The sequence below is a fragment of the Mizuhopecten yessoensis genome, unplaced genomic scaffold, assembly GCF_002113885.1.
Source record: "Mizuhopecten yessoensis strain PY_sf001 unplaced genomic scaffold, ASM211388v2 scaffold2411, whole genome shotgun sequence".
NCBI classification, from domain to species: domain Eukaryota; kingdom Metazoa; phylum Mollusca; class Bivalvia; order Pectinida; family Pectinidae; genus Mizuhopecten; species Mizuhopecten yessoensis.
In genome coordinates, this window is record NW_018404533.1 from 745,211 (window position 1) to 765,379 (window position 20,169).

At 40.8% G+C, this 20,169-nt stretch overlaps 1 protein-coding gene across 1 annotated transcript in view; it reads right to left on the reverse strand.

Moving 5' to 3' along the window:
- Window positions 1-20,139, reverse strand: part of LOC110445905 (DDB1- and CUL4-associated factor 8-like) — a 28,702-nt gene extending 8,563 nt beyond the window's left edge. The window contains exons 1-11 of the mRNA XM_021490764.1: window positions 20,061-20,139; window positions 17,564-18,678; window positions 15,622-15,731; window positions 12,811-12,951; window positions 11,763-11,857; window positions 9,791-9,898; window positions 8,294-8,321; window positions 7,196-7,240; window positions 3,534-3,591; window positions 3,180-3,287; window positions 716-846 (exon numbers count right to left, since the gene is read on the reverse strand). Of these exons, the coding sequence (XP_021346439.1) occupies window positions 716-846; window positions 3,180-3,287; window positions 3,534-3,591; window positions 7,196-7,240; window positions 8,294-8,321; window positions 9,791-9,898; window positions 11,763-11,857; window positions 12,811-12,951; window positions 15,622-15,731; window positions 17,564-18,632 (1,893 nt within the window). The 5' untranslated portion in view covers window positions 18,633-18,678; window positions 20,061-20,139. The remainder of the gene's footprint in view (window positions 1-715; window positions 847-3,179; window positions 3,288-3,533; window positions 3,592-7,195; window positions 7,241-8,293; window positions 8,322-9,790; window positions 9,899-11,762; window positions 11,858-12,810; window positions 12,952-15,621; window positions 15,732-17,563; window positions 18,679-20,060) is intronic.
- Window positions 20,140-20,169: the final 30 nt, after the last annotated feature.

Genomic DNA, 20,169 nt, shown 5'->3' on the forward strand with positions numbered 1-20,169 from the left:
TATGTTTCTAAGGATGGGGCCAGACCCTAGGGCCATCCCAGAAGCAAATGTGCATTTTTCTCTTTATACTCAGCAATTGTATATGTGGTTATATGGTGGGGATCTCAACCATTTCCAGGCAATACATTTTTTTGGCCCCATCCTTTAGCCTGGGGTGTCAGCCCCACCATTTGTACAATTTTGAATCCCTGCCTCCTATGAATGCGTCCGACCAAATATGATCGATATCCAGTGCATAGTCCTACAGAAGAAGTCGTTTATAGCAATCTAGCCAAATTGCCCCCTTTTGGCCCCGCCCTCATGATCAGCCCTCTGGGGGTCAGCCCCACCATCGGAGGCACAGTAGTCTAGTGGTAGGACGCCGGGCTCGTGACCGAAGGGTTGCATGTTCGAGTCACGGCACGGCAATGTGTTGAATCTTTGAGCTAGATACTTTACTCTGCTTGTTCCAGTCTACTCAGCTGTAAATGAGTATGTGGTTGGGCAGTGCTAGAATTGCTGAATGCTAGAACTGTGAGCGCCGTAAATGGCAGCACCGGCTGTATGCTCCCCAGGGAGTTGAGAAAGATATTGGCTGGTTGCGAAGGCCCAATAACCATGGATAACAGTTTGTGAATCGCTTTGAGACGACCTACGAACTAAGTTGCGATAAAGCGGTATATTATAAGAACCTCAAGCTATTATTATTACTTATTATAAATGAACCTCCACTTACCACTCCTCCTTCGTCCCCCTCCATGAACTGGACGATCTGCTCCGATTCCTTGCCCCAGAGGAAGATATGGCCACAGTCACTGCCACTGACAATGAACTCGCTCCGTGGCCCATAGAAATTGATACCTTTTACTGCAAGACAAATGTCCGTTTCACGAATTGAAAGCAAAGTTGGGTGATATGTTCCGAGAGTCACGTTTATGAAAATCTAATATTCAAGTTCAAAGCAAATAATTCTAAGACCAAGAAATCAAGCAACTAACACCATTAAACATTCTGATTCAACTGGATTTAAAGTTAATATTTTTCTTCCTTTTTTCTTCAAGATAAATAACTTTAGGGATTTTTCATAAACACAGGAAGAAAAGTGTTTCCCCCTAAAGGGCTCTTCTATTTTAGAATATCTGCATTCCATATATAAGGCAATAATTTTTGAGGACACCGTGAAGAGAAGTTAATTAAACATATTTACTGCAAACACATTTATCACAAAATTATACTTTTAAAGGTGTGATGAATACTATGTACAACACACCAAACACAAAGTCGTGAAGTTTATCACATTTGTAAAATTGATGGGTTTGATGTTGTCAGGTCATCACTTCTTTGAACACTTAATAAATATCAAAATGCGTTTAAAATGATGTCCCATTTGTGTCCCTTAGCAAGGAGTTGTATCATGAACATTGAATGTTTTAACCTTTTTTTTTTATATAGGAAACTAATTTCTAAGGTCTTCAGGGAGTGCATTATAAAATTAATGTATTTTACCCCACCACTGAAAGAATTCTTTTTTTGCCCTCCACAGTGCAAGATTTAAAAAAAAAATCCCAGCCATAGGTAATTAAGTGACATTTTTTAAATATTAATGTGCATATTTTCCAAATTAATATACATATATTTCTTAAATCAAGAATCTGTCGTGCATTTTTTTTTTTTTATTCCCCCCCCCCCACAAATTTTGAAAGATTACTACAGGACACTCACTCACTGAAAGCAGGGCCCTAATTTACTTTCGCTGACATATATGAAGACGGAGAGTCAGATCAGAGAGGTTGATACAGGTACTATAAATATACTGAACAAACAAAGAAACGCACAATGAAATTATGCAATCAATAGCCTATGATATTTTGGGAAATTTGTACAAATTTTTATATCAATATGAAGGGACAAGTCTACTCTTTACAATACTGTAGAAGAAAAGTCTGTGTGATGTCACTCGTGTTATCAGTAGTTACTCAACTGGGCGCGGTTGGTTTTTTTTTTTTGACGTTTCCTAATACGCCTGTTCAGCTCATCCCACAGATGCTCAATGGGAGACATGTCGGGGCTATATGGGGGCCATTCCAGAGGCTGAACGTTGTTTGCCGTGAGAAAATCACGACAGACTCTGGCAACATGCAGTCGAGCATTGTCTAGCTGGAAAATTAGGTTAGGACGTCTGAGAAGTGGAAGGACATGTGGTTGGAGGATCTGGTCTCTGTATCGAACGGCATTGAGGTTTTGATCCAGGACCACTAAGGGGGATTTTACTCCATGGAAGATGCCTCCCCAAACCATTACAGAAGCCCCACCGAATCTATCGCGTTCAACCACGCATGCATCGGCGAAACGCTCACCGCGTCTGCGACATACCCTTTTTCTTCCGTCTGAGCGATACAGACAGAATTTAGACTCGTCGGTGAACATCACACGCCTCCATCGATGCATCCCAAACCTATTCGGGCCATGTCTGTGCATCCAGTTAAGACGCACTTGCCGCCTCCGTGGTGTCAGAGGTGGCCCGACATAAGGTCGGCGCACAATGATTCTTTTGGCACGCAAGCGGTTCCTGGCAGTTTGAGGACTAATGGGTCTGCCATGAGTACCTAAGGTATGCGACGCAGTCTCTACAGTAGTCTTGAATCTGTTGCCCAAGTGCGACAATCGTATCGCCCTGTCTTGTGCGGTCGTTACACGCAGACGACCGCTCCTGGGACGATCGGAAACTAACCCAGTAGCACGGAAACGTGAACAGAAACGGTTAATTGTAAACGGGCCAACACCAAACTGCCGTGCGACAGCAGTTTGGCTATGACCATCCATCAACATCGCAATTGCTCTACCCCTCTGATTTTTGCGTTAAGCGTGGCATCTCAGTCAATGGCGAAATCAAAATGCCAACATGGAAAATGAATGTGGCTGAACTTAGAGTATCCGTTGAGATTATTTGTTTTAAAAAACTCCGGCTTGGCTTGACCACGCCGCGTGATTTGGACTAAAGAAGCTCACAAAGTCACTCAATGACATTGTCACGCTTGGCTGATTTTAGGGTAGATTGTTGAGAAGGGAGATCGTTCTTGATGTAATACCTGACCAAATATTCCATTACTTCCTTACAGCTAAGGTGTACTGCAGGGGGGGAACTTTGTGCGTTTCTTTTTTTGTTCAGTATAGATTGGAGTGAGATATTGTGTAGGTACCTGTAGCGTTGTTTCGGTGACCTTTGTACCGATGAATGTGTTCAGCACCGGTGGAATGGGAGTTGTTGAACAGGTAAATATCCTCGTCGTTATACGATCCTACGATTTCTGTAAACAGTAAACAAAATCCACGTCATTAAACAATCCTACAATTTCTGTAAACAGTAAACAAAATCCACGTCGTTGTTAATCCTACGATTTCTGTAAATAGTACATAAATATCCACGTCATTATACTATCATACTATTTCTGTAAATATTACATGAATATCCTCATTGTTATACGATCCTACGTTTTCTGTAATTAGTACATAAATATTGTCGTTATATACGGCACAAGTCACAATGACCCTACCTGTTCCATTGTAGTTATATACGGCACAAGTCACATTGGCTTTCATGTCGCTGCTCACCTAGAAAAGAAATATCCGGTTATTTACATTCGATCATTCAAGAAAATACAACAATTCTTTTATAATTAGAAAATATTTTGTTACTGACCTGGATTTAGCCTATGGCTGAGTATTTTGTTACTGACCTGGATTTAGCCTAGGGCTGAGTATGTTGTTACTGACCTGGATTTAGCATATGACTGAGTATTTTGTTACTGACCTGGATTTATCCTATGGCTGAGTATATTATTACTGCCCTGGATTTAGCCTATGGCTGAGTATTTTGTTACTGCCCTGGATTTAGCCTATGGCTGAGTATATTATTACTGACCTGGATTTAGACTATGGCTGAGTATATTGTAACTGACCTGGATTTAGCCTATGGCTAAGTATGTTGTTACTGTCCTGGATTTAGCCTATGGCTAAGTATTTTGTTACTGACCTGGATTTAGCCTAGGGCTGAGTATGTTGTTACTGACCTGGATTTAGCATATGGCTGAGTATATTGTAACTGACCTGGATTTAGCCTATGGCTAAGGATGTTGTTACTGACCTGGATTTAGCCTATGTGGCTGAGTATGTTGTTACTGACCTGGATTAAGCCTCTGGCTGAGTATTTTGTTACTGACCTGGATTTACCCTATGGCTGAGGAAATTATTACTGACCTGGATTTAGCCTATGGCTGAGTATTTTGTTACTGCCCTGGATTTAGCCTATATGGCTGAGGATTTTGTTACTGACCTGGATTTAGCCTAGGGCTGAGTATGTTGTTACTGACCTGGATTTAGCATATGGCTGAGTATATTGTAACTGACCTGGATTTAGCCTATGGCTGCGTATTTTGTTACTGACCTGGATTTAGCCTACGGCTGAGTATTTTGTTACTGACCTGGATTTATCCTATGGCTGAGTATATTATTACTGACCTGGATTTCGCCTATGGCTGAGTATATTGTAACTGACCTGGATTTAGCCTATGGCTAAGGATGTTGTTACTGACCTGGATTTAGCCTAGGGCTGAGTATGTTGTTACTGACCTGGATTTAGCCTATGTGGCTGAGTATGTTGTTACTGACCTGGATTTAGCCTAGGGCTGAGTATGTTGTTACTGACCTGGATTAAGCCTCTGGCTGAGTATTTTGTTACTGACCTGGATTTAGCCTATATGTCTGAGTATGTTGTTACTGACCTGGATTTAGCCTATCGCTAAGTATGTTGTTACTGACCTGGATTTAGCATATGACTGAGTATTTTGTTACTGACCTGGATTTAGCCTACGGCTGAGTATTTTGTTACTGACCTGGATTTACCCTATGGCTGAGGAAATTATTACTGACCTGGATTTAGCCTATGGCTGCGTATTTTGTTACTGACCTGGATTTATCCTATGGCTGAGTATATTATTACTGACCTGGATTTATCCTATGGCTGAGTATATTATTACTGCCCTGGATTTAGCCTATGGCTGAGTATTTTGTTACTGACCTGGATTTACCCTATGGCTGAGGAAATTATTACTGACCTGGATTTAGCCTATGGCTAAGGATGTTGTTACTGACCTGGATTTAGCATATGGCTGAGTATATTGTAACTGACCTGGATTTAGCCTATGGCTGGGTATATTATTACTGACCTGGATTTATCCTATGGCTGAGTATATTATTACTGACCTGGATTTAGCCTATGGCTGAGTATGTTGTTACTGACCTGGATTTAGCCTATGGCTAAGTATGTTGTTACTGACCTGGATTTAGCCTATGGCTAAGTATATTGTTATTGACCTGGATTTAGCCTATGGCTGAGTATTTTGTTACTGACCTGGATTTAGCCTATATGGCTGAGTATGTTGTTACTGACCTGGATTAAGCCTATGGCTGAGTATTTTGTTACTGACCTGGATTTAGCCTATATGTCTGAGTATGTTGTTACTGACCTGGATTAAGCCTATGGCTGAGTATGTTGTTACTGGCCTGGATTTAGCCTATATGGCTGAGTATTTTGTTACTGACCTGGATTTATCCTATATGGCTGAGTATTTTGTTACTGACCTGGATTTAGCCTATGGCTAAGTTTATTGTTACTGACCTGGATTTAGCCTATGGCTAAGTATATTGTTACTGACCTGGATTTAGCCTATGGCTGAGATGAAGTAAGTAATAAAATGATTTTGTCCAGTAAAACTATCGACAACACTGATCAAGGTTTAATCACAGTTTCAAATTTAAATATACAGCAAAAGAGGACATTTTCATGCTGAAATGCCCACATTTATGCGTTGTGTACATTAGCATGAAAACGTCCACATTCAAATATCTATTTATAGATTTCAGATTTTTTTTTTTATTGATTTCATTTGCCGATGCAAAAAATTCCACACCACGATCAGTTTAATAGGTAGCAGCACCAACATTTCAACTTGTGAACATTTCTACTTTTAAAGTGGTTAGAAATAACAAACCGATCTCTCAAACAAATTACCTCATATTTTTTTAAAATGGAACTCATTTTCTGCATATATATATATATATATGTACAAGAGTCGTGGAAACAGACTTTTCCTTTTGTATAGTCAGGCATTCATTCATTACTATTTGTTGTACAGGTTATTGACTTTTCCTGTTGTATAGTCTGGCATTCATTCCTTACTATTTGTTGTACCAGTTATTGACTTTTCCTGTTGTATAGTCAGGCATTCATTCATTACTAGTTGTTGTACAGGTTATTGACTTTTCCTGTTGTATAGTCTGGCATTCGTTGTACAGGTTATTGACTTTTCCTGTTGTATAGTCAGGCATTCATTCCTTACTATTTGTTGTACAGGTTATTGACTTTTCCTGTTGTATAGTCAGGCATTCATTCCTTACTATTTGTTGTACAGGTTATTGACTTTTCCTGTTGTATAGTCAGGCATTCATTCATTACTATTTGTTGTACAGGTTATTGACTTTTCCTGTTGTAAAGTCAGGCATTTGGACCTGTTATTGACTTTTCCTGTTGTATAGTCAGGCATTTGGACCTGTTATTGACTTTTCCTGTTGTATAGTCAGGCATTCTTTCATTATTATTTGTTGTACAGGTTATTAACGTCCTATTTACAGCTATGGTCATTAAAGGACGTGCCAGGTTTTGATGGTGGAGGAAAGTCGGAGTTCCAGGAGAAAAAACACCGACATGTGGCCAGTTCCTGGCATCTTCCCCACGAAGGCCTCGAACCCGCGACCGAGTGGTGGAGGGCTAGTGGTAGCAGAATGTCCGACGCCTTAACCACTTGGCCAACGCGGCCCTCTCATGCCTGGTAGAGTCTTTTAAAGTTCCATAGAGGTGAAAGGGTTAACTTATCAAAAAGAAAAATTCTTAAACAAGAAACAGAACCATCACAGAAAGAAATATTTTTTTAAATTTTGTTTCACTATTGATTGTTAGAAAAGAAGGCAGTTTTTTTTCCCCCATTCATAATAACAATGGACTTGTTTCTGGCCCATAAGGTTTTGACAAAAATCAAATCAATAATTTATAAGCTGAGCAAATGGGTGGTTGGCCAATCAGAGACAGGAAATTTCAGCCACATCATTATGTCTATTTGTCCGATGTTTTACAATGAGAACCCTACTTGATGTGCCTTACCAGATGATGGGGGCAGAACTTCTTCAGAAGACCATTGTCCTCATTCTGAAAAAAAAAATCATTCAAAATAATAAAACGTCTCTCAAACTCTTCGGATATTGATTTTTAATAATTAAGTTAAATTTATATTTGTTAAATCATGATATTTTGTTTGGCAAGTGAAACTATTTCATATCAGATTACAATTTTTATTATGTTTTTGTCTAGAAATGTACGAGGGAGACAAGGAACTCTTGTGTCTGACCCTAAACCCATACGCCATATCTGTAATATTACCAGGAATAACCTCAGAGTTCCGACAAAGAATTGTTTATATGGCTTGCCTGCCTCAAAAATAGGCCGATGATAATGAGCTTTGATATACATTATCTAACTTAAAGCTGAAAGTGCAAGTTAAAAAGCTTTCAACCGAGATTAAAAAATAAATAAAATCCAAAATATTTTTATCACCTTGCGCTTTTTATACCCAGCAAGACCAATACTCGTTACCAAGCAAGGAAAAACTAAAATGCTGGCACTTCCTTAGAAACTATAATCGGAACAGACAGGGAAAATCTCAAAACCAGAAAAAATATTTTGATTTTTTTTTTCAAAATCTCAATTGAAAGCTTTTTAACTTGCAATGTCAGCTTTAAGTATCAGAGCTTGAGATGGAATTAAATGAGACAGGAATGGTTGACTTATATTTCTCCCACCCTTCACAGGCGTGTCTCCCGTTTTAGCCGGGAAAGATCAGCTTGTCACTCCCTAGGGCGAGATAGCCTCGTGACAATAAGCACGTGTTCAATTGTGACATCATAAAATGTGTCACCGGTAACATTGTGACGTCATCAAAAGTGAATGACAATATGCATACCCCACATGTGTTCTTGTTTACAAACATGGCAGACTACTGTCGGTGGAGTTGTGACTGAAATAATGGGATAGGAGAAAAATAATCATCCCCTACCTGGAGGGTGTAACAGATTGTCTAACCCTCGGCAGAGCCTAGGGTTTGACAACACAAAAAATCCCCCCTCGGATAGGAGATTTCTCTGTCACACCCTCAAGGTAGGGGATGATTCTATTAATCTTGGTTAGTTATCGACAGATACTTACATTGCTGATCTTTCTCTTGTCGTATACTCTGTAACGAACAAAACAGGCTACAATGATCAATGTAAGTTAACATCCAACAAAAGTAGTTCAACACACTGAAATAATTTTTCTAAAATACCCTGATGATTTTAATCTAGCATGATTGTAATGTAATGCCATATAGATCTAGACTTGGTCTCGGTATGAAGGCCATATTGAGAGAATTCAAAATAAAGTAAAGAAGACAAAATTCGGCGAATTATAGTCCCCCACCGAATGTGACACTATGTATGCTTCTTCTTCAATGCAAGTGAACCCATGCCCCAAGCAAGAAGTTCCAGTAACTAGTAGTGTAGGAGATAGAGCTCGGACAAACTTTTTCTTTGATGCAGGTCAAAGGTCAAACACAGAGTGACCTACTTTGATATACGACACACCGCCTCACCAAGATGAACCATACTCCAAGTATTAAGTTCCAGTGACTAGTAGTGTAGGAGATAGAGCTCGGACAAACTTTTTCTTTGATGCAGGTCAGAGTGACCTACTTTGATATACGACACACTGCCTCACCAAGGTGAACCCATACCCCAAGTATGAAGTTCCAGTGACTAGTAGTGTACTTTCTGAGCATGTAACTGTCCAAATATATTAAATCCAAGGCCTTTTGGCCAAAAGAAGTTGTTTAAAAATTAAATATTTCTGACCCCTGTAACCTTGAAAATGGGTGAAATTTTGAACCCGTCATTAAATCATGTTAATGGCTAAATATCAACGTTTTGGGCATCTTGGTTATTCAGAAGAAGTTGTTTAAAGTTTTCAAATATATTTGACCCCTGTGACCTTGACTATAAGCTAAGGTCATTCATTTTAACAAACTTGGTACCCTTCATCCCATTATATAACTGGTCAAATATCATCAATCTAGGCCTCTTTGTTATTCAGAAGTTGTTTTACGTGAAAAGGTTGACGACGGATAGCTGATTGACGACAAACGGATGATAGACGCTGCACCACGGCATAAGCTCACTTAAGGGCCAGGTGACCTTAAACTTACCAACATCTATAATTACCTGTTATAGTGGTTGTGACCCCCTACAGAGTCTATATAATTACCTGATATAGTGGTTGCGACCCCCTACAAAGTCTATATATTTACCAGATATAGTGGTCTATAGTGGTCGCAACCCCCTACAGAGTCTATATAATTACCTGATACAGTGGTTGCAACCCCCTACAGAGTCTATATAATTACCTGATACAGTGGTCGCGACCCCCTACAGAGTCTAGATCATTACCTGATATAGTGGTCGCGACCCCCTACAGAGTCTATATAATTACCTGATACAGTGGTCGCGACCCCCTACAGAGTCTATATAATTACCTGATATAGTGGTCGCGACCCCCTACATGCAGAGTCTATATATTTACCTGATACAGTGGCCGTGACCCCCTACAGAGTCTATATAATTACCTGATATAGTGGTCGCGACCACCTACATGCAGAGTCTATATAATTACCTGATATAGTGGTCGCGACCCCCTACACAGAATTCCATGGAGTTTGCTGGGTTGGAGTGGATTGAGTAGAGAGGCACCTTCTTTTCCCCTTCCTTTGTGAGGACCAGCCTGTAAAACATTTCAAACATTTGTACGTCAGTGCCTGTGAACCCTGCAGGGACTTCCCTAAAAATATATAAGCATTGCGCACACATCTGTCGGCCCTGCAGGGACTTCCCCTAAATGTTTTAGCGTTTCAAACACATGTACAGCTATCAGCCCTGAAGGGACTACCCTAAAAATATTTCAGCATTGCGCACAAAGCTGTCAGCCTTGCAGGGACTTCCCTAAACATATTTTAGCATTGCACACAAAGCTGAGCCTTGCAGGGACTTCCCTAAACATATTTTAGCATTGCGTACACAGCTGTCAGCCTTGCAGGGACTTCCCTAAACATATTTTAGCATTGCGTACACAGCTGTCAGCCTTGCAGGGAATTCCCTAAACATATTTTAGCCTTGCACCCACATCTGTCAGCCTTGCAGGGACTTCCCTAAACATATATTAGCATTGCGCACACATCTGTCAGCCTTGCAGGGACTTCCCTAAAAATATTTTAGCATTGCGCACACAGCTGTGAACCATTCAGGGACTTCCCTTCAAATATTTTAGCGTTTCAAACACATGTACAGCTGTCAGCCTTGCAGGGACTTCCCTAAACATATATTAGCATTGCGAACACAACTGTGAACCCTGCAGGGACTTCCCTTAAATGTTTTAGCGCTGCACACAGCTGTGAACTCTGGGTTGAAACAATTTATCGCAAACACGTAAAACATCCACAAGTTTCTTTATGTGGTCCCTATGATGACTTAGTATGAGGTATTGATCATGATCTGTGTTGCTCTGTGGCACCAGTCAGTTAGTCACTGCCCAAATATCCATTGTATTTAAACAATACTGGTAATTATCGAAACTTGAGTGAGTGTAATAAAATAAGCCCCATTTATACTGATTACTGCCCGCAAGGACACAAGATATTTGACGAATTGCTATGAAAGCTTTTAAAATTGAATATGCCATATTGACTTTTCAAATAGGATATTAATGAGCAAGGAGCGCAGGGCAGATACTAGTGGGTGCAGCACTTAGCAGATCGGGTCTGGGTAATATTCTAGAAGAGGCCTTTTAGACTTCTAGCAATCACTCTGTATCATTTATGTTAACTGCAAAATATGTGTTGACATAAGCATTTTACTCATTCACCCCTACATATTTAAACTGGACTTGCCCAGTCTATGATTTGGTAAGGTTCAAATGTGAGTTTAGGAGGGAATGGGTTTATCATTGCATCAATAAATTGTAATCACCAAAATGGTCGTTTATTTCCCTTACAACGATAGTGTATTTTATTGTACCCGATACTTTAATATCGGTGGTTTATTTTCTTTACACCGGTTGACCTTACAGGTCAACCTCATTTTCATACGTCTTCCTGTTGGTGCTTCTTTATTTTATGTTGTATAATATGTAGTTTATTACCCTGATATTACTATGATTGTTGTGAGGAACTCCTTGTATTGATTTGTGCTAATTTTGAGGACATCAAGCATTCTTGTATTAAAATTATATGTAGAACTAATTTTGAGTGATGTAAGTTTGTTTATAAATCAAGATAAGAAGTGCTTTGTTGTCACAGCTACTTCTGTTTCCTTTTGAATTCCTTCTGATACAGTATTGAATCCAGTGACCAATGACCATATTTGGTCATGATATTTGATCACTGATCAATGACCATATTTGGTCATGATATGTGATCAATGACCATAGTTGGTCTGATATGTGATCAATGACCGTTGGTAATGATATACGATCAATAACCATGTATATTTGGTCATGATATTTGATCACTGATCAATGACCATATTTGGTCATGATATGTGATCAATGACCATATTTGGTCATGGTCATGACTCTCAGAAGAAATACCTACTTGTTTGACTTGTCCTCACGAAGGTCGATTTGGTACACAATTGCGTCCTCACCACAACTCAGGAACACATGGGGCGAGTCCAGTTCCAGGGCGAGCTAAAGCGACAAAGTTAACAATTAAACATCCTGAAGGGAGTCTACCAGATTATCTCCCTTACCTGGCATCGGTCATAGAGGCTGATCACATCAGCCTGTCAACATCTAAATTTTACAACTGGACATTACAAGGTGTATGTATTATTAAATTTCCATTCATATGTTATAGTTAAATTGTGTTCATTTTAATATGTCCTTGGTGTATGAATTATTTACTTAAGTGATGGCACATTGGGCAGACCTCGCAGGAAGGGACATCCCCAACTCTTGGAAAGCTCCATTGTGCCTCACTGAACTATTATCTCATACCGGTAATATAATATATGGTTTGTTTATTTATTTTGTTTCCATGCAAGTGATGTTATGTAAAATTTTGTAAAAATGTGTTGTTTCATATTGTATATATATGTCTTTTACAGGGCCATATTGTAAACTAGACGAAAGTCTAAATATTTTACCCCGTCTAAATTAAATAAAAGAACTTAGTATTAATATCATTATTATTAAGGTTATATGTAATTATCTCCCCTATCAATTGTCATAGAATTGTAGGGCCAGATTAAAACCTTCAGCTGCTGACAGTATCTCAGCTTGCATTTTAATTACTCCAGTACATGTATGTGTACAGGGTATTTACTGCCTTATAGCTTGGATATATTTGAGGCAGACTTTCAGTCCCTTTCCCATTATATTTATACACTTACTTCCTTCTTAATAATAATCAGATTGCACTTAAATAATCCTTGATCTAGAGGTGAAGGTCCAAACTCATTACAAAGTACTGCACACTTATGATTGATGCAATTATATCAAGATATGTTAAATGGTTAAAAAGTTTCACAATTCTGTGCTCAATTGTGGGGGATGGAGGGTGTGTGTGTGAGGGGGAGGGGGCTACTTCATGAGCAGCACATCTTACCTTAACAGCCCTGCTCCCAGGGATTATGTCTTACCTTGTGAGCTCCGCCTTTGTGTTGTGCTAGCTTCTTCGTCTGTTTACACACACCGGTAAGTGAGAGCTCGGCGAGTCTAACCTGGCCATCTCTGGCACAACTCACCACATGGCAGTCCCCGCTGAACGGCATAAACTTGGCCTACGTCAAAAACAGCAGTTACAGGGTAATAACGTCAATTATCTATGTGACTTTCAACAACAGAGAGTATTTTTCAAAGTCAGGCCTGAGCACGAGCAGTGATTATAGGAAGGGCAGGGGTTATGGGCCACTAAATGGAAGGGGTTATTGGCCACTAAATGGCAGGGGTTATGGGCCACTAAATGGCAGGGGTTATGGGTCACTAAATGGCAGGGGTTATGGGCCACTAAATGGCAGGGGTTATGGGCCACTAAATGGCAGGGGTTATGGGCCACTAAATGGCAGGGGTTATGGGCCACTAAATGGCAGGGGTTATGGGCCACTAAATGGCAGGGGTTATGGGCCACTAAATGGCAGGGGTTATGGGCCACTAAATGGCAGGGGTTATGGGCCACTAAATGGCAGGGGTTATGGGCCACTAAATGGCAGGGGTTATGGGCCACTAAATGGCAGGGGTTATGGGCCACTAAATGGCAGGGGTTATGGGCCACTAAATGGCAGGGGTTATGGGCCACTAAATGGCAGGGGTTATGGGCCACTAAATGGCAGGGGTTATGGGCCACTAAATGGCAGGGGTTATGGGCCACTAAATGGCAGGGGTTATGGGCCACTAAATGGCAGGGGTTATGGGCCACTAAATGGCAGGGGTTATGGGCCACTAAATGGCAGGGGTTATGGGCCACTAAATGGCAGGGGTTATGGGCCACTAAATGGCAGGGGTTATGGGCCACTAAATGGCAGGGGTTATGGGCCACTAAATGGCAGGGGTTATGGGCCACTAAATGGCAGGGGTTATGGGCCACTAAATGGCAGGGGTTATGGGCCACTAAATGGCAGGGGTTATGGGCCACTAAATGGCAGGGGTTATGGGCCACTAAATGGCAGGGGTTATGGGCCACTAAATGGCAGGGGTTATGGGCCACTAAATGGCAGGGGTTATGGGCCACTAAATGGCAGGGGTTATGGGCCACTAAATGGCAGGGGTTATGGGCCACTAAATGGCAGGGGTTATGGGCCACTAAATGGCAGGGGTTATGGGCCACTAAATGGCAGGGGTTATGGGCCACTAAATGGCAGGGGTTATGGGCCACTAAATGGCAGGGGTTATGGGCCACTAAATGGCAGGGGTTATGGGCCACTAAATGGCAGGGGTTATGGGCCACTAAATGGCAGGGGTTATGGGCCACTAAATGGCAGGGGTTATGGGCCACTAAATGGCAGGGGTTATGGGCCACTAAATGGCAGGGGTTATGGGCCACTAAATGGCAGGGGTTATGGGCCACTAAATGGCAGGGGTTATGGGCCACTAAATGGCAGGGGTTATGGGCCACTAAATGGCAGGGGTTATGGGCCACTAAATGGAAGGGGTTATGGGCCACTAAATGGCAGGGGTTATGGGCCACTAAATGGCAGGGGTTATGGGCCACTAAATGGCAGGGGTTATGGGCCACTAAATGGCAGGGGTTATGGGCCACTAAATGGCAGGGGTTATGGGCCACTAAATGGCAGGGGTTATGGGCCACTAAATGGCAGGGGTTATGGGCCACTAAATGGCAGGGGTTATGGGCCACTAAATGGCAGGGGTTATGGGCCACTAAATGGCAGGGGTTATGGGCCACTAAATGGCAGGGGTTATGGGCCACTAAATGGCAGGGGTTATGGGCCACTAAATGGCAGGGGTTATGGGCCACTAAATGGCAGGGGTTATGGGCCACTAAATGGCAGGGGTTATGGGCCACTAAATGGCAGGGGTTATGGGCCACTAAATGGCAGGGGTTATGGGCCACTAAATGGCAGGGGTTATGGGCCACTAAATGGCAGGGGTTATGGGCCACTAAATGGCAGGGGTTATGGGCCACTAAATGGCAGGGGTTATGGGCCACTAAATGGAAGGGGTTATGGGCCACTAAATGGAAGGGGTTATGGGCCACTAAATGGAAGGGGTTATGGGCCATTAAATGGCAGGGGTTATGGGCCACTAAATGGCAGGGGTTATGGGCCACTAAATGACAGGGGTTATGGGCCACTAAATGCATATACATTTTTGAACAAATACATTATCCCAGTAAAACATAAGAATTTGTATACAAATTGATAGAAAAACTGAGAAATGTCCCACTAATTGACAATGTGTAGTTTAGCCTTCCTTATCCTTGCTGCTTACAGTTCTCTCTCATCCTCATGGTTCAGCACAAAGGCTATTAGTACCATACATCTTGTATGTATAAAGCTACAATTTAAATATGAGTAACAGAGTGATCAAGGTTATTATTTTTCAATGCCTCTGCTAGGAATCGAACCTGGGACCTCTAGTTTTAATTTACTAGTCCTACGTATACGCTTTACCAAATTAAGTATGAGCTAAAGAGAAATTCTCCAAAACGGAGTCGGTAGAAAGTGGACAGTATTTTACCCGGTGCCAGCTCAGCGTGACATATACTCACCCTCCAGGAAAGAATATGTGCTTCCTTTCCAAGTATTCCTAAGTATTTTGCCACCCTGGTACTTCTGTAGGCTCAAATGCATTAGAGGTGATCATCTTCTCAATGTTAGGAGTTGAACCCAGGACCTCTGGCGTACTAGTCTTACGCTCTACTGAATGAGCTAAACAGAAATTCTCCCTAGCTACGAGTCTGTAGGGTTAACGTAACATAATAATAAACTAAGTACCTGAAAGACGTTGCTCCTGTGTCCGCTGTCGTAAACAAGTGCGGGGCGATTTCGTATCCAGTTCCACAGGACAATGTTTAAATCATCAGACCCACTGGCGAGTAATGTACCTACAAACCATCAAATATAGCCGATCTAGATGTTAGAAAACAGGAATAATTTAGCAAATTCACTGGTTGAAAATGCTCAATCCTAGGGTCCAAAATCGGGAGTCTCCCTCCAAAATCAGGATAGTTGGCAAGTAAGACTATTCCAAACTTTGAATTGGAAGAGTTCAACTGACTTTAGGGGGAATGAGTTAAGAAGTTAGATTCTGGCCACAAATTAAATGAATTGTTTATACAGCTACATGTAAATAAATATTTGCGCAAATGAATTGAATTACACAAATTAAACACACAAGCATTCTAGATCTACTCCTACAGGAGTTTGTATTGACATAGAGAAGATAATAGACTGACCCAGGAGTTTGAATTGTATATATATTAGGCAGTGTAAGAGTTTGTACTGTATTAGAGTAGGCAGGTATAGGAGTTTGTACTGTATTACAGTAGGCAGGTATAGGAGTTTGTACTGTATTACAGTAGGCAGGTATAGGAGTTTGTACTGTATTGCAGTCTGGTATAGGAGTTTGTACTGTATTACAGTAGGCAGTGTAAATTTTGTACTGTATTACAGTAGGCAGGTATAGGAGTTTGTACTGTATTACAGTAGGCAGTGTAAGAGTTTGTACTGTATTACAGTAGGCAGGTATAGGAGTTTGTACTGTATTACAGTAGGCAGTGTAAGAGTTTGTACTGTATTACAGTAGGCAGTGTAAGAGTTTGTACTGTATTACAGTAGGCAGGTATAGGAGTTTGTACTGTATTACAGTAGGCAGTGTAAGAGTTTGTACTGTATTACAGTAGGCAGTGTAAGAGTTTGTACTGTATTACAGTAGGCAGGTATAGGAGTTTGTACTGTATTACAGTAGGCAGTGTAAGAGTTTGTACTGTATTACAGTAGGCAGTGTAAGAGTTTGTACTGTATTACAGTAGGCAGGTATAGGAGTTTGTACTGTATTACAGTAGGCAGTGTAAGAGTTTGTACTGTATTACAGTAGGCAGTGTAAGAGTTTGTACTGTATTACAGTAGGCAGGTATAGGAGTTTGTACTGTATTACAGTAGGCAGTGTAAGAGTTTGTACTGTATTACAGTAGGCAGTGTAAGAGTTTGTACTGTATTACAGTAGGCAGGTATAGGAGTTTGTACTGTATTACAGTAGGCAGTGTAAGAGTTTGTACTGTATTACAGTAGGCAGTGTAAGAGTTTGTACTGTATTACAGTAGGCAGGTATAGGAGTTTGTACTGTATTACAGTAGGCAGTGTAAGAGTTTGTACTGTATTACAGTAGGCAGTGTAAGAGTTTGTACTGTATTACAGTAGGCAGGTATAGGAGTTTGTACTGTATTACAGTAGGCAGTGTAAGAGTTTGTACTATATTATAGTAGGCAGTGTAAGAGTTTGTACTGTATTACAGTAGGCAGGTATAGAAGTTTGTACTGTATTACAGTAGGCAGTGTAAGAGTTTGTATTGTATTACAGTAGGCAGGTATAGGAGTTTGTATTCTATTACAGTAGGCAGTGTAAGAGTTTGTACTATATTATAGTAGGCAGTGTAAGAGTTTGTACTGTATTACAGTAGTCAGTGTAAGAGTTTGTACTGTATTACAGTAGGCAGTATAAAAGTTTGTACTGTATTACAGTAGGCAGGTATAGGAGGTTGTACTGTATTACAGTAGGCAGTGTAAGAGTTTGTACTGTATTACAGCAGGCAGGTATAGGAGTTTGTACTGTATTACAGTAGGCAGTGTAAGAGTTTGTACTGTATTACAGTAGGCAGTGTAAAATTTGTACTGTATTACAGTAGGCAGGTATAGGAGTTTGTGTTACACTCTCTTACCAATTCTGTTGAAGTGTAGAGCATTCACACAGCCTTCATGGTACTCCATTTTATATTGAAGATTAAACCTCTGTACCATTTGTAGACTGCCCTGCACTTTCTCCCTAAAACTGGCAGGGGGCACACGGCTATTGAACCCATACTCTCGATCACGACAGTCGAAGAGGGCACGCCAAGTCTGCTTAGGCCTCTTACTCATGTCTACCATTTCCTCCTCCTCTGAGTCAGAATCGGGCTTCTTCTTCTTAACATTAGAAGATTTAGTTTTTTTCACACTAGATGGTTGATCTTCATCGGAATTGTCCTCGTCAGAATCGTCCTTGATTTTCACATTTTCTTGATTTGATGGTGATCCAGATAAATTATCGTCATTATCACTGTCCGTGTCATCACTATCCAAGAAAAAGTGTCTTCTGCGTTTGTCGCGGAGTCTCCGCCGTATTGACTCGCGCAACTTTCTAACTCTACTTGACTGTCCAGAATCATTTTCACTGTCATCGCTGTCTTTGTCATCATCGGAACAAGACACTGCTGTGGTGACATCCTTTTGCGCACCAGCTTGATTGATTTCGTCAGTGTCCATGTTTTCAATCTCCGTCACAATAGTCTCGCACCCACCCTTTGATGGTTTCTGTGAACATTCTTTAGACATGGAGGCCTCACTGACTGAATTAGTCCTCGACCCTGCACCACTGTCACTGAGCGACTCATTGTTGTCCGATAGTATGGAGCTGTCTTTGCCACTGGTCGGCGTGCGACTTACGTCTATGCCACTGTCGTCTTTTTTCATGAATCCCAGACTGAGATGATTGTCTCCGTTATCCCTGCCCTCCTCTGCAGCCTCCGCATCCTCACCAGCTCCACCTTCACACTGTGAAGTGGCTGCATCTGCCCCATCTATCACAATGGCTCCCAGCTTTACTGGGGAGACTAGGTCACAGTCAATGCCAGATTCACTGTGAGAGTGATCTCCCCTGGCTGGGGAGTTGTTGCTTTGTGTTGTGGCCTGTTTTTCACTGTTGTCAGTGTCATCGGCTCCAGTCCCATCTACACTTCCCACTTCAGCCATTCTCACACTGAAGTTAATTAATGGAGTGTAACCAGCACTGTCACACCTGAAATGTTAAAAATGCCATTGAATTATGATTTGTCCTTTTTCAGCCAGCGGTCATGTTTACCCTATGCCAATGTTTTTTGTTTATATCAAAATAAGCCATAAGAATTCCAGGATCCCATTTTACTTCCATATTTTTCTCTTGGGTTTCTCTTCGTGTGTTTATAATTATTTACTTGCTTGGGACCCCATTAATGAAAAGGATAACGCTACAGATCATCTCTTGAACCAAATAATCTTGACACATGAGAAGCTTGATTCACACATTATCAACATTTCCGAGTTGTTTTGACAAAACAATTGGCAATATTTATTCTTATCTTAGAAAATATAACTGCTCTCTGTGTAAAAATAACAAGGTCATCACATGCCAGCTTGCAATTGACAGGTCTACAAATTCACCATCAATATCATAATTTAATTTGTCATAGTAAATTTTGTTGTTATCAGCACCTCAAAACTCCCTTTTTTTCAATGCCTCCAACAGGAGTCGAACCAATGACCTCTGGAAACTCTACCAAAGGACCTAAAGGAAAATTGTCCCTAACTGAGACTTTTTTTATCATTTTATTTTTCAAAAGATTTTTCATAATTAAGATCTTTATAAAACAAGTATTTTCATTTTCACACTCTCTTGCACACGTTTTTACAAATTATACACTCATCATTTCTAACTGTGACTTTATATATATACAGGATAGTTTAGAACTTTATTGTCCCAAGTTTTCCAGAGGTCATAGTGACTCTTGTGAAACTACTATCACTGAGCGTATTTGTCAATATTTCCTGGGTCCCTACATGGAAACCAATGTAACAGAGGTCATTATTTTTTTAATGCCTCCACTAAGTTGAACCTATGCACTACCGAATGAGCTGAAGAGAAATTCTCCCCAGCTGAGTCCTTAGGAAATGGCTAGTATTTTACCAGGGTGACATTGAGTAGTACGCTCTGGCCCGACCTCAGACATCTATCCGTCAAAATGTCATGGTCTAGTGTCAGGGCCAGGGGAAACTCATATCTTATGTCTAAATCGTATCTGTCTTTGATAATTCTCGTTTTAATTCAAACTCTATGACAAACAAACGAACTATAGGCCTGCACGTGAAAAAAAATCTACATAATTCCAACAAAGACAGACTCAACGTCTTTTACTTTAAAAGAATTGTTTGTGGTCCCGGAAAATACGCAAAGACAAGGAATATCCTGCAGTCTTTTGCTGACATTTTGGTTGGTAATTTTTCCTTTTTCGACCTTACTTTAGACACAGCAAATACGCAAATGCATGGACTGTCTATTTATTTATGACATGCTAGACTGTTTTTTGGACCTCTGGTTAGGTGTCAAACATAAAACTGTAACGGTCAAATGACAGCTGTACATACAATCCTTTTCTCAAATGTCCATATCGTCAGCTTCAAACTGGCGACTTCTTGTTTTCCTTTTTGCGTTTTTCTCCGATGTGACTGTAATTCTCAAACGCGATTGGTCGAT